This window comes from Leptidea sinapis, chromosome Z (genome assembly GCF_905404315.1).
Source record: "Leptidea sinapis chromosome Z, ilLepSina1.1, whole genome shotgun sequence".
NCBI lineage: Eukaryota > Metazoa > Arthropoda > Insecta > Lepidoptera > Pieridae > Leptidea > Leptidea sinapis.
Genome location: NC_066312.1, coordinates 10,730,753 through 10,749,233, shown reverse-complemented (window position 1 = coordinate 10,749,233; position 18,481 = coordinate 10,730,753). Strand labels below are relative to the sequence as shown.

The 18,481-nt window shown below is 35.4% G+C and overlaps 1 protein-coding gene across 14 annotated transcripts in view; it reads right to left on the bottom strand.

Annotated features, from left to right (window-relative positions):
* Positions 1–1,280: 1,280 nt before the first annotated feature.
* Positions 1,281–18,481, bottom strand: part of LOC126979075 (thyrotroph embryonic factor) — a 192,414-nt gene continuing 175,213 nt past the window's right edge. For 4 of the 14 annotated variants that reach the window (XM_050828270.1, XM_050828274.1, XM_050828275.1 and 1 more), the window contains 7 exons: positions 11,207–11,343; positions 10,632–10,839; positions 9,325–9,437; positions 8,619–8,690; positions 7,500–7,691; positions 5,937–6,062; positions 1,281–3,636 (listed from right to left, as the gene is read on the bottom strand). In XM_050828270.1, coding sequence (XP_050684227.1) covers positions 5,976–6,062; positions 7,500–7,691; positions 8,619–8,690; positions 9,325–9,437; positions 10,632–10,839; positions 11,207–11,343 — 809 coding nt within the window. In that variant the 3' untranslated portion in view covers positions 1,281–3,636; positions 5,937–5,975. The remainder of the gene's footprint in view (positions 3,637–5,936; positions 6,063–7,499; positions 7,692–8,618; positions 8,691–9,324; positions 9,438–10,631; positions 10,840–11,206; positions 11,344–18,481) is intronic. The other 10 variants (XM_050828271.1, XM_050828268.1, XM_050828281.1 and 7 more) reach the window with 8 other exon arrangements.

The following is an 18,481-nucleotide window of genomic DNA, read 5'->3' as shown; positions in this document are numbered from 1 at the left end:
TTATATATTGATCAGTTTGTGATAAAATTTTGACAGAGTCTGTAGTAGAGGGTCGCCCCCATCGGGTCCTAGCCCAAAATATAGGCATGAGTGAGTAGGAGGACCAAAGTCACCGTCATAGCCCAAATGATTGCGAAACTAAAGTGGCAGTGGGCACGGCACATAATTCGACAGACAGATGGACGGTGGGGTAGACAAGTCCTCGAATGGCGACCACGTACAGGAAGACGCAGTATTGGTAGACCCCCGTCAAGAGGAACCAACGATCTGGTCAAGATAGCCGGAATACGTTGGGCGAAGGCAGCGCAGGTCGTCGTGGAAATCTTTGGGGGAGGCCTTTGTCCAGCAGTGGACGTCTTCGGCTGATACCGGACGTCGGCCGCCTATACACTTGTATAAGCTAAGTCTATGATAGTATAGGTCTTAAACAGTTACGTGTGGATGACAGATGAACGGAAGAGTTCCATTTTGACTCTTTCCGAAACGTGGCACATGATATTTTACTCATCATCAAGAGGCTTGTCACAAAATCTTATAACAAAAAACCACCTAATATAACTAGGAACGTAAAAATAATTAGGCCTAATTTATTTCCGATTTCTTGGTGCTTCACAAGCAAGTAATTGGTGTCAATAATGTGTCAATTTGACAGCATTTCATTTTAAAATAGCAACGGTTTTAAATTTCACAGGCTATTAATTGCGCGGAACTATGTTTATTGTCTGAAGTAGGAGTCAGCTAAATTACACAATATATTCTCAGTGAAACAAGAGCTAAAATAAATGATTTTCGTTTAAATCGATCAAACAGTTTCGGATTGTACGGATTTAGTAATAAATTCTTAAATTAACATAACAAGCGCAGACTTTAATTTTATTTATATAATATATGGATAAGCGACAGACATTTGGTCTAGTGTTTCATTAGCATGGTGTCCATTCTCGCTAAACTTATGGTTGTAGTTAGTTAGGATATCATTCCCACCATCTGGATAAGTGGCGGTCCTCCACAGTGCGGTTTTCAATGAGCTTTCTTCTACTTATTACAAATCTGTGGAATGAACTTCCTTGTGCGGTGTTTCCGGGACGATACGACATTGGTAACTTCAAAAAAAGCGCGCACACCTTAAAGGCTAGCAACGCTCCTGTGATTCCTCTGGTGTTGCAAGAGAATGTGGGCGGCGGTGATCACTGAACGCCAGGTAGGTACCAAAAAGAAACCACTGGGTATCTACGTCGGTGTCCGATGGCAATTCCTGGCGAGAATTGAAACAATAAACGAACACATACAACAATTAACGTTTATTTGAATCCATAGAACCATATAAATTAACCAAAACAAATTCTACATTAATATGGTTTAGCCTTGTTGCAGTTGTGATTGCCTATTGAGTAAGTGTTGACATAAAGGCGAATTCCAATTATTCCACAGAACAAAACTAATAAATAAATATTTATAAATAAACAACTCGATGTATGTTTCTCTCTCTATTTCATTCCATCGACACATCCATACTACTTTAATAAGGTTACACAATAAGATGTTACACATATTTTATCCTTTATAAAAGTGAAATTTCACAATACTGTCGTATAATGTACCGTTATGTTAATGATTGATATTATATAGAAATTTAATTTTATAATATAATATTATAAACGAGTGAAAACATAGTTATATAGCATGGACGCGGCCGAATTTACATCATTATGTTTACAATTATAATATATGTATGATAGGTTTACAATAATAATATATTTTGATATGAAATAGTGCAATATAAATGTTTGAACCAATCCATGTATACATACATAGTAAGTACCTATACACTGGAAGGGTGTTATACCCCGTGGTGTGCAACAGAACACCACATTTTGTTTGTAAACATTTCTATAGAAAAACATTCAATTGTTCTTGCTCGAATCAAAGTCACAAAATACTTTCAAATGCAACAACTTCTTAGACTTATTTCATAAACATTAATTTATTTCAATTCAATATAAACGTACAATTGACTCATTTATCAACGATTAAAATCTACAAAAATATATAATAATGATAACAATAGCGAGAGTCCTTTATATTATAAATATCGTCACATATATATATATGAGTTAGTCGTATTTCAGTATGTCTGTAAGTAAACGACGCGATACAAGGCCGCGGCGTGGCGCACCCGCTGAATAAACTCAATCAAATTATACATACACATATTATACATACATATATATACCTATAAACTTTCAAAACGTTAACAACTACAGCCATAACAAAAATATACTAATAACAACTACGCTACTGACACTACCTACTACTTATAATTATATACCAACTAGTTCTAAGATTACCTCAAACGAATCTAGTGTTCGCTTACTACGGAAAAGACAGGGCGCGCGCTAAGCGCGAGCCGTCGCGCGACTAATCTCAACAGAGCGTTCTACGAAGCGAGCATGGGAGAGGAGATGAGAAGAAAGGGGGGAGAGTTCACTGGGAGGAAGATAGAGTAACTATAGTCCGTGCGAGATCGATCGCTGCTCCGTGGAAGAAATAAGACTCCACAGACATTGAACTTGACAAGGAAGCTTTTGTATATTTCACGGCCAGGACAAACGACACGGCATCTATTAATAGTAGTAGTCTCATACATGTCTGTAGAAGTAGACCAACGCACATACGGACGGGGTGTGAGTTCGGAGGGATAGTGCGCGGACGCAGCGTTCTCGCCGCGCTTACCTCCCGCGTCGACAACTTCCGTGTCAAGTACCGTAGGACGGCACCGTAGCTGACGACCAGTCGCCGGGGAGACAGCGGGCGACCTCGCACTCGCGACAACATTAGTCATCAACCAACCAGCCCGTGTTGTCGACACAAAAGTTGCCAACAGTTCTGGTGGGGACTCACCATTACGAATATCTATATACAGAGACGCAGCCACTACTTGCGCATGCGTACTCGAGCCACTTGAGCAATCTACCGGCGCGGCACGGCGCGGCACGGCACCGCCGTTCACACGTTCATATAACAAACATTAACAATAAATCGAAAGAAAAGGCTCGCCGCACGCCGACGACGTCACACTCTACACCATCGCAGAAGAACTTTGGATGGATCAATGACGATGCCAGCGCCTGTGGTGCACGTGCACCAGCTACAGGTACCAACACATCCCATGAGAGATAAAACTGAGCGGAACTTTGGTTATTACATAGTATACTAAACGAATTAACTTACGGTAACTGTATAACGATTCTTATCAAATAACATTTAAAATTAAAATAATATTAATTACAAACTGGGTTGTTGCGAGACGGCATCCAGTGGACTGGCGGACCAGGGGACTGCAGGACCAGCGGACCGGGGGTCCAGCAGACGTAGCTTCCGGGCAAGAGACGAGAAGGTCGTGTATGAACTAACGTATTGCATAACAGTAACAATAAATAGCTTTGGACGAAGACAGAAGAACGTACCAATGTCACGGTGCGTCGAAGGTACGCATGTATAACGTAACTCACAATATAATCATAACGATATAAAGCTTTACAATAATTAACAGGTTGCTTGTTTCCGATTTATGTAATTTTTTATATTGAGTGGAGCGTTGCGGCCGGGGTCTTGGCGTGCGGCTACTTCATACACCTGGAACAATCATTTAGAATTTGTTATATTATCAACTGATAGAGAAAAATAGATGCTGGGACCATACTCCATATTCCATCCAAAAACGAGAGTTGTCTAAAAGCATTTACACTATGACCACATATTTTGTGATGTCTCGAACTACGAACCAACGATGTAATTACAGTCATTTTTGACATTACTGTTATAACAACGTTGTTCTAAGAGTCAATGTGGGGTAGTTCAAGTTCAACTTAGCAAATATTAAGCACAATACAGTAATAGGTAGAACAGTACTTTAAGTTTATACACGCACACATACACACGATTTAAACGGCCGCTAAGCAATCTTGGGGAGACAAAACTATTGAGTTGAGTACCTGCATTCGGAGGCTTCTTTGCACAGGATGCTGGCTAGATTATGGGTACCACAATGGCGCCTATTTCTGCCGTGAGCCAGTAATGTGTAAACATTACTGTGTTTCGGTCTGAAGGGCGTAGGGATGTAGTGCTGCTAAGTTTTTTTCGGTTTTTCAAGAATCCTGGGCGGCACTGCATTGTAATGGGCAGGGAGTATCAATTGCCATCAGACCTGCACGTCTCGTCCCTTGTTTTTTTTTTATTGGAATAGGAGGACAAACGAGCGTACGGGTCACGGCTTAACTGTAGCCAGCAATGACGTTCTATACATATAGACAAATTACATCGCATAGAAACAAAGCAAATAGAAATATAGAACATGCCACAAATAACACCATAATAAGCTTGGACTGCTAAACTTATACATTGCCGCAATTACTCCAGTTGTATAAAATATTCTTGGTCAATGAGCAACAATGTAAAAAAATATTCAGTTCAGGTTACGTATGTTGAATTTTGAAGCCAATGACAATGACAGTTGATACACGCCTAAGGAGAAGTGTAAAGAAAAGTGTGCTTACATTATCTTTAAGCACACTTTTGCTGTTCTGCTATCGAATTTTGAATGATATGTCCAAGTGTATAGAACGTCATTGGTAGCCAGCGATGGGAGTCTTGATGAATCAGCCATCTTCGAGGATACTTAGATATATCACCTAGGGCTCACGCTAGATTAATCCCTAGCAAACCAGTAGCTCTGAATAGAATAAATTATATAATTTACATGCACTTTAAAAATAAGAAGTCTTACTGCAGCCATAAGCCATAAAATTTCGACATTAACGCAGTTTATATTACTTAAGCTACTTAATATTGTTTGCTTTAAATCTTATTATATATATTTCTTGTGTGCGTGTGTATGTCACTGAACTCCTCCTAGACGGCTGGACTTATTTTGATGATATTTTTGTGTTTTCCACTGAATTTGAGATTGGTGTGTGTCTTCAGGTGGATTCGAGAATGGTTTAGATTCACAATTAAACTACCTCCTGAACGGTTGGACCGATTTTGATGACTTTTTTGTTTGTTTTTAGTGAATTTGAGATTGGTTTAGATTCTCAATTCCATCTATATTATATAATTCTCCTGCTCATGTGTATGTTAGTGAACTACTCCTAACGACTGGCCCGATTTTTCAAATTTAAGACGTGTGTACAGGACAACGTCTGTCGAGTCCACTAGTAAAACTATAAAGTAGATTTTAAAATTTAAGAAACTGTAGATTAATAATGTAGATATTATGCAACTCTTCAAAACTCATGTCTATAATTAAGAATTTTTATTATATAAAATAATTAAACATGTAGGAAAAAACATTTAAAAATCTAGGAAACTGTAGGTCTATATTTTAAGTGTTTCTTAGCTAGTATAATTATAAATGACTGTTTGTTTTCTGAATAAAATAAATAAGGTTGCAAGATATTTTTGATAAAAGACTCCGGTCTGATAAAACGACTGATTTCACTCAATTTTGTTCCGTGATTCTAAGAATATGTTACATCCCATTACATAAAGTGTTCAAGTTATGGACAACTCTTTATCCCATATGGCTAGAAGGGATTAAGAACTTCACAATTAATGGTAATCCTTCGATATTTAATGCCATTATCTTCAAAAACAACGTCAGTGTTAAGTTTGACCATCATTTCAGGAAAAATTACGAGAAATATTTACAATATAAAAATAAAAGTAACTACAACATATTATAACCTTATTTCGTTTTCAAATACAGCCTCATAAGCAAATATTAAATAAAAATAGTTTAAAAAAGTGAAATGTCCTAAAATTATGAGGACAGTTTGTTCATACTTAATACTTGCATACAGAGTATCACAGACACAAATTTTGTGCGTTTTTCTGAAATGTTCCACGACCCAAACAGAAAGATGGAAGAAACTTACGTGGTGTTTAGCGTTTGTGCGGTTAAGAGCGCGCGTAGCCTACACGTCTGCATACTTAGATAGCTTCTCACGGAGTATATGATTCTCCTTCTTTAGTAACTCCACTTCTTGTCGGAGACCCATATTCTGAAAAATGCAAAGACATGATAATAAAAATTGGTAAAGTTTTCCACACGGGAAGTTTTTTAGAGCGAATAACCGACCTAGCTACATGTTATTACTCAGGACCTTGTTTGTATAACGACATTCCTTTTTTTATGAAAATAAGGGACGAGACGAGCAAGACGTTCAGCTGATGGTAATTGATACGCTCTGCCCATTACAGTGCAGTGCCGCTCAGTATTCTTGTAAAACGCAAATAAAATGAGCAGCTCTACAATTGCGCTTATCACCTTGAGACATAAGATGTTAAGTCTCATTTGACCACTAATTTCACTAGCTACGTCGCCCTTCATTTTTACACATTACTGCTTCACGGCAGAAATGAGCGCCGTTGTGGTACCCATAATCTAGCTGGCATCCTATGCAAAAGGAGCCTCCCTCCCCTTTGAGTTCAATCTCTGAACCCAAATAACTGGCAGTAAACGACGAACAATATAATGTGGTATTAATTAATAGAGAACCGAATTCACCATCTTTCGAATCGAATTGTTTAAATTGCACGATTGGGTTTGAACTATGCGAAGGTCAAGCGAATACGAAGAATAAAAGAGATTGATTGAAAAGCATTGATTTAATGGACGATGAAGTATGATAGGACATAGGATCTACCCAAGTGTTAACTCCCTTATAATGGAGTATTTAATAACATTAGAGGAGGCAAACGGACAAGAAATTTACCTGGTGGAAAGTAAACAAACAAGACGTAAATGGATATCGTGCAGTCATAAGTTGGTGAAATTCACTTGAACATACATTTCCTAATTAAAAAACTGTTATCATTTTATTAGAGTCTGACAGTTCACCAATTGTCAGAAAAGTTTTTATGATTTTAAAAGAATTATTAGCAAAATGGGTAATCATGAATCAATTTTATCGATGGTACCTAAGTCGTATCGTTTATAGAAAAAAACCACGTATACAGGTAAAATTATTACCAGTTTTAAACGTTATGTTTTTTTAAATTTGTTATGTTTTTAAAGTGATAACCCTCACTTCTAAAATTAGAAAAACAAAATTTAATGAACGATGCGGGACTCGAACCCACGACGTCTGGCGTTCCGTGCCTGTGCTCTAACCAACTGAGCTAACCGTTCGGGTGAAGTATCGCCATAAAATCTTGTATGCTTTGTTTAACTCTCAGGTTGTGACTTCATCTACGGCGTGGGAACGAAACCCATATCGTTAATAAAATTTTGTTTTTCAAATTTTATTTGTGTATTTACTGAAGTTATCATTGCTGTTGTTAATGTTTGTTTGCGTTTTGTGTTTCCAAATATTGATTAAAAATAGGCATTAACTGTCTGCGCGTAGAAAATTTTATAGAGTCGCTTTTCTTTTATTCCATCTATTAATTTTATGGACCAACGCGCTTTCAGTTTTGTATTAAACATAGATAGTTACCTCTTTCTCAAGGTAGCCAGCACGTAACGCAATCTGGTTTTCTTTCATGCGGCGTGCGTCTCTTGATCTCTTGGCAGCCATGTTGTTCTTCCGCCGGCGCGCCCAGTACTTGTCATCTTTCAGGTCGTCTGGTACGAACTGCCGATCACGTCCGAATGCGGTTAACACGCCGCGCCTCACAGTTTTACCAACCTTCACCCATTGCACAAAAATACCAGGTATTCTTTTCGAATAAGTTACTCAAGACAACCATTCCCATGCATGGACTGATCTTGCTGAGATAAATAAGAACGTTACCAAAATACAAAAGAGTTGCTATTTTTTTTATGAGAAAGAGATACCCGCTATCCGTGATAGGCTACACGTAGCTTTAGATTTTAACAAGAAAAGAATATCTGCCATATAGGATACATGCTCCTTATTTTTATTTACTACATACACCATCACCAGTGAAAACCCCAGTTAGTTAACATACAATATTGTGCATCTTTATATCTATATGCAAATTGTATGTGGAAAAAAAGTGTTGACATAGGCAGATATTTAAAAATATCGCTTTAAATGATTCTTATTTTAAATACGAAAATGAAAAATATAAATTCAATATAGTATAAGTCTTTGAAGTCTCTACCGTGATTTATGCCTAAGACTTTTGTCCTTCTAACGCATAACTATATCAAAACTTTTCATACATTTTTAAAAACGAGCTGCCAATAGTAGGGGCACGCTATAATATTCGTTTTGATTTATACCCACTGATTAAGTTTGAAAAGAATTAACTTATTAATTAATTATTAACAAAATACTGTTATTTACAGGCAATATATTATTCAATAAAAAATTGAAATAAATGACGACAGTATTGCTCTTAAACGGCCACCATAGCGTTCCACTATTATAAGGTATAAAAAATATTATTTCTGCTTCGTCACCACACCTTACTAATCTTACATTATAAATCTATGTTAGCATTTGACTTAAGCGTTAGAGAAGCGATCACGTGTTGACTGTGTTTGTGTACATGCGTGCGTGTACGTGTTAGTTTTGTGCGTGTGTGTGTATAATGTATTGATGATATTGAGTGCATGAAGCTGTGTGCAAATACAATGAATACGTTACTGTTACGGGCGGTGTCCGTAGAGTAGGAAGAGTCAGCATTGCCCGGGCACTGTCGACTATGTCCAAAACTTCCTGAGTTCGTAAATATCTATTATTATTAGGGTACGGTATTCATTTATAACACGACATTATCTCTTAGTCTATTCAACTTAAGCAATAGATAGACGCATAAATTAATATGTTAAATATACAATTATTTATTTCTATCCTGTTTTATATTGCGTTAAATTAAATAGAACCCATTAAAGCTGTACAAATGTATTCCCGTATAATTATAATAAGTGCCAGGACATCACTGAAGTATATATTAATAATTATATTTTCATATACTACTCAACATAACACATGAAATAAAATTAAACACTTTGTTAAATATAGGATATATATACAAAATATTGTTGTAGCCAATAATAGTTGTAATAATTTAGTTTCAACTGATATACAGGTATCTCTCGATCTAAAAACTTTAGAAGAAGTTTGTTAAAATTGTACTCAAATACGATTTCTGAGCGGCTTGATATATTAAAATATTTTCTTTATATTTTGTATATATATGTTACTAACGTGATATGCATTGATATGTGATGTTTATGTGTATGTGTGTGTAAATATGGATGTTTATGTGTTGAATATGTGTGTGCGTGTGGAAATGACGCCGCTCCCTCAGGCTATCACATGCTGCTAGAAATGATCAGCGATCACTAACATCATTTACCTGTTTCCGCGACTTCTTGATCATCGGCTGCGGTTTAAGTTCTTCATCTGAGAAGGCGCGCGTCCTCGGGTCGAAGTCACGACCGGATGACGCCATTGAAAATGCTGAAATTATTTGTATCGTAAACGATAAATATCACTTCTTGGGCACTTTTCGGTAGGAGAAAATCTTATAGGTTCACGTCATAGCTGGAGCACGCGATAAATAAACAATTTATACAACTAAAAAAAAAATTTACACAGAAACTTTTTGGATGAGTGAAATCTCAAGAGATCGCGTCACCGAAATGATGATAGCAGCATATCTGTAGCTATACAGCTGACATATTGTGTAACATTAGTGCTGTGTATATCTTATAAGTGAAATTGAATGGATATAATATAATATGTATTGGTGAAATAGTGTTTTTGTTTGATTAATTTATTATTGGGAGTAAGTTTTAAAGTTGAATTGAAATTTATAATTTAATTGATTTAAAATAATTTTTTGAAATTTCTAATTTGAGCTAGAAACAAATATGATGCAAAACTGAAAGGGCCGGACCAAATCATTAGATAGTTTGGACAGCTCATTATCAAATTAAAACTATGAATTCAATAATTTTATGCAAAATTGGATTTAAAAATTATTACTGATAGTCAGAAAAATACATCCGTTCGGAAGAGGAATGTTTCAGGATTGAGAAACATTTGAAAAGAACGGCTTGTAGAAAATCACGGTGTGGTTTAAAATTATACCACAGGACCGTTTAGTACAATAATATTGAAATTCAGAACACGTGTTCTGTACATTTACTACGATCCTGTTATAGAAAGGTACGCGTTATGTACCCAAGAGAATAACTTTCAAAGTACAGCCATAATTCTGATTACACTAAGCAACCGCGTCCAATAATAATATTTCCAACATATGGGTGCCGATTTAATCTTTTTTTTTTAAGTATTTCATGAAATTACAAGCTTAAATAAGGAAAGTTATAGTAAACTGCATATCTGCTGTGTAAATAATATTTTTTTACTGACACTGAAGAAATAGTTTTGTTATCTGAGCGTTTTTGTACGCTTTTATCAGTAAAGACCGATTTTATGCGGGGCCTACAATTTCATAAATGTCCATCATTTTGCATTTAATTATTATAATCATGCTTTATGATTGCTATGTCTGCCATGTAACATTTTAATGAGCAATTTGCTAATAATAGCATTACTATCTTAAAACATGATAGCTATATTTTCTCCAATGCTTATGAAGATATACCTAAGTGAACTAGTCTAAAGAAGTATAGGTTAGATACATACTGGAGTCTGCTGGAGAGAGCGGCGGGTTGATGGTGTCCGGGCTCATGCAGTCTGATGGTGATGGTGAGCGCTCCCGCTTGGTGACGGGAGGCTGAAGGCCCAGCGCCAGGCCTGCTCCAGGTCCAAACGCTGAGCCGCCCAGATGTGTACCACCCAGCGCCTCGCCTGGCATGCCATTCTCTGACAGGAACTCGTCTAGGTCCACGTACTGAAACCATCCAAACCTCATCACCTCTCGCGTCCTCACCATCCACTCCGGTGCATCAAAAGTTACACGTTTATAGCATTGTAGCATTCGCGAATACATAGCTCATATAAGACATTCGCATTATAAAACATGCGCAAAATAATATAACTATATCGCCTTATTCTTAGACAATAATAAAAGTCTAAATACATATAACTAAGAAGCAAGGAATGCGGATGGTGGAGGATGGAATCAAGGTACAGGAGGAAGCGGTTGGAGTCGGTCGGCGACCCCATTACCTAGTGCGGTCAGCTGTTGTCGACAAGGAACGCGAACTGACAAATACACAACACAACACGCAGTAGGTAATAAAGTGACGATTACTGACTTCTTGTACCTTGAGATCTGGATCATATGGGAGCGTCTTGTCCCAGAGGTTCGGCCCGAGGAAGGCAGCCTGCGCCTCCCACAGCTCGTTGTCATCTTTCTTGTCTTCTAAGACGTCCTTACTGTTCACCGATTTGCCTGTAACAAGGAGAGCAACAGCTCGGTCATTGTGAGCTCGACCGAACCGACAACTGTCACATCATACGAGGGACACGGGCGCATCACTCGAGAACACGGTCGCATCACTCGAGAACACGGTTGCATCACTCGAGAACACGGTCGCATCACTCGAGAACACGGTTGCATCACTCGAGAACACGATCGCAATACTCGAGGACACGCTCGTATAGCTCGAGGACACAGTCGCATCACACGAGAACTCAGTCGCACAGTTGTCGGTCTCATAAAACAATTTACAAGAATATAAATCAATTTCTCATACAATCATCATTAATGTACCGATTTCGCTGGGCAAATAAATTAATAGAATATTCGCGTCTGCAATGAAACAACAAATACGAAAATACAACATTAACTACACATAAGGATACACTTTACGTATGAACACTTGGACAATTAATATATATTTTAAATAATAATAAAATTATTAAAATAATTGTTAATAACATACGTGACGCAAACCCGATACTTGATATTATCAAACTTTTTACCATCGAAGAAGACATAAGAATTATAATAATAATTGTCTACAAACCGTGATTAATGGTATTTTTAATGACATATTTGTCTTGTAATCTCGAAGGCTTCCAGTAATCTAATAATATTATTCACATTGACTCAATAGGAAGCCTGCGTATTTTTTTTTTACATTTTCTTGTGATTGTGTATAACGTAGTAAAGGGATGTACATGGAATAATGTGATAGGTATCTTTTATCAAAGGACGATTTAGTTTCCAATACCTTCAACCCTAGTAATATCTATAAAATATAGTTGCCATAGAGGGGGAGGGGGGATTTCACTGCAGTCATTTTAAGAACTGATGTAAGAAGAAAATATTAAACTTAGGACGACACTTGTAGTAGCCCTTCGGGAGACAATCCGTATTTAATGCTTGGATCTATAGGTAGACTTTGCTCAGACTTTACTAACATAAAACTTAGCTGAGTTGAAACTTAGCATAATCTTTGATTTCGTTTTTATAGTCATTTGACAGTTGAATTTATGCTGAGTATAAGGTAAGACAGCCCAATACAAAAGTCAAGTTCTCTTATTTATCACAGTCAGCTAACGGCCGTTTTATACTATCTACAGATTACTACCTTCTACTGTCAATAATCTGAAGCTGTCCCAATATACGCGATAAGTCATTCTTATCGCCTTATATTGGGACGCTGATTGGTACGGGGATTGAAATTTCCATACAATCTTCTATCACTGATAAGCTATACGTCACTGACAGGCAGCGTGTACGAATAAGGTGAATTAACGTCGATAAGTTTATTGGGACAGAAAAGTCAACGATAGTTACGATTGTTATCTCAAGTAAGACATAGACTGAATATTGGAAACGGCCGTAAGTCTTACGTAACTAGAATCTGAGCAAAGTCTAATTACTCTATAAATCTCACCCATAGTGTCATTGCGGTTCGAAACGACTTAGAACATATTCACACTATTTTCGACAAATAATACCGCTTACCACCAAGTTCTGCAGACCAGTTATATCTTTGCCTATTTATAAATAGTTACAATGGGTTAAAGCAATGCGATCGATTAGTTGTCAGCTGTTCACAGTCTCGACTCACGAGGCGAGACACGCAACAACGAGGCGTCAATTAAGACTCAATCCCCCCCCCATCCCCCCCCCATTGCAAACTTCCTCATACCTCACACACAATATTAATTGCCATCTGTGAAACTCGAGCGCCTTATTAAATGCAGCCTTTTGCACTAGAGCTGATTAATAGAAGTTTGTAAAATCATTTTTTTTTTCATTATCCAGGATTGCTAAAATATTAAGAATACTTTTGTTTAGAATATTTCAGTGAATTCGTAGCTCTTTTCAGTTCAAGTCAAACATGCAGGGCTGAATTTTAATATCTTTTTAAATTAATTTGGTGAATTAATGGAACTACAGATCATTATGTAATGTGTTGAAATGTAAATCTACATAATCCGGAGATCAACTAAAAGAAAAGCAATATTATCTGATCTGTTTGGGGGGAAGAACGCAATTCTTGAGATATTTCAATATTCCAATACAAATAATCTTATTCAAAATCACTTAATGAACGTCTAAAAGTACTACCCATTCGAAACAGTTTGCCTCAGACCTGAGAAGAACGGGCGCAAGAAACTCAGCGGGATTTCTTTTATAAAAATATGCATTACAATGTAATATAGTCCAATAAATATTTATAATTAAATTGCGTGAGGGTGTTCGCTCCATTCCCATCATTATTACATATAGTATATTTTACTCATTTAATTATTTTTTTAAGTTAGCCTTCTAAGAAATAGAAGAAATTTGATGTTAGGTTTCCACCTTCACACATTATAATATTTTTGATTATCAATCGTGTTTATATTAATTTCAATGTCTGAGGTATAAACTTGTCAATATCATTGAAATCTTTGTGTTTCAACTGTTTTTGAAAAAAGAAAATTGAATTTATAGGGAATTTTATGAAAAGGCATTGAAATTGGAATGGTACATATTGCGACAATCTGAGTTGGTAGATTAATGAATAAATAATAATATTAATGTAACTTTTACGTAAAAACCTTTTTAAATCATTTAAAAAGTATTTTATTTACATAAATAAATAAAAGAAAGTATTAATTGGACTCGACGGACACTGTTATCCTTAAAAATTACGTAACATAAAATATAATTTTTTTCTTCTAGTTAAACTTTTTAACATACATTTAAATAGGTCCTCGGTAACAGAATTCTTCTCAATGTAAAGACTGTTTTCCCCCTAGCAAGATCAGTTTTTCGTCCCGAAGAACATCTAGTAAATTTTCATCTAAATCCTCAGATCCGTGTCCAAAATACATGTAATGCATGTATAGAGATATACATAATATCCACAAGAACTGCTCACTTAAATATATAAGATCTAGTGAACTTAATGAGAACCCAGAGATGTAATAATCCACCGCTGATTGAATAGTGAAATGGAGTATGATGAGGAAATTACGTCTTAATGTAGAAAAAAGTTTACATAACTAGTAGCAAATATACCAATAAGGCTGTAACATCGGCGAATCGATGTTTCCTAGTAAAAAAGTTGAGCGCGCGAGTCTAGGAAGTAAAGGAAATGAGCCGGCGCGGTTGTCAGTTACGTGCTTTAAAAACCAGCTGATTGCTTCATACCCCGACGATACAAACGTTGGAGTATTCACAAACTCACAACAAAACTTGGAAACAGTTATTGTAATGCCTAAGCGTTCTTCTCTCTCGGGCAACAGTAATAATATTAATAATAATATTGATACACTTGTAAACAAACTATCTTGGCCCCAAACTAGGCATAGCCTGTACTATGGGCACAAGAAAACGATATTTTTAATACAATATACTTACTTTAATATACATAAAAACAATAAAACATCCATGACTCGGTAACAAACAACCATATACATCAATTCATCATCAAAATTCCAGGTGTCAAATGACGATAAAAATGAAATCAAAGATTATGCCAAACTTGAACTCAGCTAAGTTAGACGTAAGTAAAGTCTGAGGATCTCAGCCTAAGACGTTTGATTAGTCTCTATCCATGCAGATTCTTAAGAATTTTAGGTATAGAACAAGTAAAATTATCTTTCTTTGTACTGCACCTCAAATAATAGAATAACTTGTTTACTTTCTTATAACTCCTTATTGTTTTGCGAAATTCAATACCTGCATTAAATTTGATTATATCATCAAATTTGGAAGGTTATTGTGATACATTCGGTATGTATACACAGTTATATACAGTGTAATATCAAACAGGTGCAATTGTAATAAGCATATTGAAGGTAAATTCCGTTTTATATCTGTAAAGAAATCGCTAATGCCATTAAGTTCAAATTTTGGTGGCGTTAAGCGGTGAGGTAGGTTTGCGGGTCGGAGAGGTGGAGGAGGGGAGGGGGGGGGTGTGAAAGGGGAACTCTCAGTTTGCTTCCGGGGCCTAGCGCTCTCACTTTCGTCGGAGAAAGTAACCCGCGTACCGCGCGCCTTTGTTCTGACGTCACCGACAAGCCTCAACCATACCGAGCCATAGAGCATGTTAAATTGTTTAATATAATAAAAAAAACACTTCTAGATTTGAGTTTCATTTTGATTTCTTACATTAAATGAAGCACGTTAAAAGGTTAACGCCATACAAATAAAACAAATTAAAGCAGTATTTAGACTTTAAAAAGAATAGAAAATAAAAGAGAAGGATCTATGCTATTTTTCAACATATAAGAATGTAAATTTTTGATGTAACTGTCAAATATTAACTTCATATAAGTGGTAGGCAATAAACATATTTCTTTAGGTATTTGAATGAAGGACCATTGTATCACTTCGGAAGTTGAATATATTGCATTTAAGAGGTTCTAGTTGTCTTCATCTTAAAAAGAACCTCACATTTTCATCAATTAACATAGAATAATGCAAGATCACTTATCGATATCTGTAATAACTATCATCCGATTTCTATATTCAAAGCTTTAACATGATCCCAGAAAATATACAAAGGAAATGTGTTACGGAATTAAAAAAAACTGTTAAAAACGAAAAAAAGGTTATTAAAACACAAATTACTTTCTTAACCACAGATAGACTATGGAGAGATTGCCCTCAGGCTATTTACAAAAAAAAATATTGTACTATATATAAAATATAGTGACCAAATTTTATTACAAAAAAAAAACAAGAATCCCACTGAATATCTCGCGCCCGTTCTTCTCAGATCTGAGGCACATCAGTTGTTGACCTTCAATTAATGATTTTTAAATCCTATTTCGAATAAAAATATCTGAATTTACAATTTGAATTTAAATCGCAATTAGAATTATTAGGATTAGCAACCTGAGATTGATATTTTAATCGGCTTCCTGCTTTAACATTTCTGGTCAAATGATAACCAGTCACAATCCATACTTGTTTACACCTGGATTAGAGTTCTATATTGGGTCAAGATTACACCCAAATGGTACGTTTTTAGGTATATAAAATATAAAATTAAAGGTATTTTTGAAACAGCTGGTTCCTGACACGCTGCTCCATGTATATTTACAAAATTTCATATCTATTCGACGGCACTAACGTAACTATGTTCCTCACAGTTGTCGTCCTTTAAGTATGTGAAAAGTTTCATTCCGATTTGCCTAACTGTACTTGATTTTAAGGGATACATTCTTTTTTATGTGTACAAATTATTTTGAATGAATTTTATTTTATTTATGAACTTTTTATTATTATTAAATTAAATTTAAATAATATAAAATTAAATTATTTAAATAATTCTTTCAAAAGCTTTTCTTGATATTGTTTTCATAATTAGTATATGAAAAATAAGTTATAAGAGGCTTTTAAGCGTCAATTTTAGTTCTGTTCGTTAAGTATTTAGATTATAAGACGGAAAGACTTCGGTTTAGTTAAAACGGCTTTTGACCTTATAAATATATTATTAAATGATATCAACTATTAACCAACATGTGTAGTCGAAGCTATGTCAATATTACAAATATGTAAAATTCTGTTATTGTAATTCTTTGTTTACAAACGTAATAAATTTGTTTTATTTGTTTAAGTTTAGGTGGATTTGGAATTGGTAGCAGTAGGCTAGAAGATACTAGGCTTTCGTACTTGAAGTGTTATCACAATCTGTTCTTCTGTCTGTCATCGGGCTGGCACCAAAAACAACTATAGTAAGAAAACTGAAATTTTGACAGTTGAAAGTAATATGTAATACTAGCTGACCCGGCAAACGTTGTTTTGCCATATAAATTATTTCTACAGTTAGACCGTTTCTTGGACATTGCTTTATTTTTCTAAAATAAACGCTAAGTTACTCCTTATTACATCAGCTACCTGCCAATAAAAGTCGCCGGATTAGCCGGAACAAACAGACAGACAGACAAAAATTGTAAAAAATGTTATTTTGGTGTATGTACCGTATATATATTCATAATATACATTTAGTAAAAAACGGTTATTTCAATATTACAAACAGACACTCCAATTTTATTTAAATGTATAGATAATTCACACAATATTTTTATAATTTATAGCCTATATGTTATTCTGGTGTGTAAGCTATATTATTGCATAAGTTTCATAAAATCCATTCAGTAGTGTTTGCGTTAAAGAAGTTCAAACATAAATCCAGACATACAAACTTTCACATTTATAATATTAATAGGATAATAGGATTACACGTCTTTGTCCATTATAATCTAACAGGATGTATTCTTGTTTTAGGTTTAATAAGCAAATTAAACTTTGTTCAATCTTGATATCACATCACCGATAATCACCATAATCACTTCGTTACACCAATCATACACATACTCTAAGCCTGATAGTCTATTGAAACACGACATTGACTGAATTGTGGTCCCCTCTTCACATAAGCCACAATAGAAAGAATATAATAGAATAGACATATTGACAGAGTGTTTATTAATATATCCGCTATAGCCACATACATGGAACTAAATGCAAGATGGTGAATTTTTAACCACATAAAAATTCTCTTGTTTCTAGAACTTATCATCTTTTACTACGTAGTGACGAGTACCAAAGCGATGCCCCCATTGTCACTTATTCTCATAACAAAAAAAAATGTGGGAGATTTTTTTTTGATGGCCGCTTTATAATGAGTTTCATTGAATCCGAAATCGATGTTCGTCTTGCTCTAGTTATAAAGTTCTGCAATTAGAAATCGCAGAACAAAGTACAATAGATGGGACAAAATTCAAAACGTTGCAGGAACCTTATGGTCTAGAGCACCTAGGTGACAGAAAAAGTTTAAGGATCTATGCCTAGTTTGGGGCAAGATAGTTTGTGTGAAAGTGTGTCAATATTATTTCTTTGTATTTCAAGGATAAACGGGCATTTAGATATAAATTTATGAGTATTTTTCGTTTTATAAGTTACACAATAACCTGTAAACATCGCAAATAAGAGTTTTGTTTATATATTAAATTAATTACTTTGTTTAATTATCAGGTTTAGTCTCTTTCCTTCTCTCTAGTCTCTAGCAGTAGGTAGGTTCCTATGTCATTTAAAGTGATAACTTTTTAATTTTTATTTTAAATCACGTGAT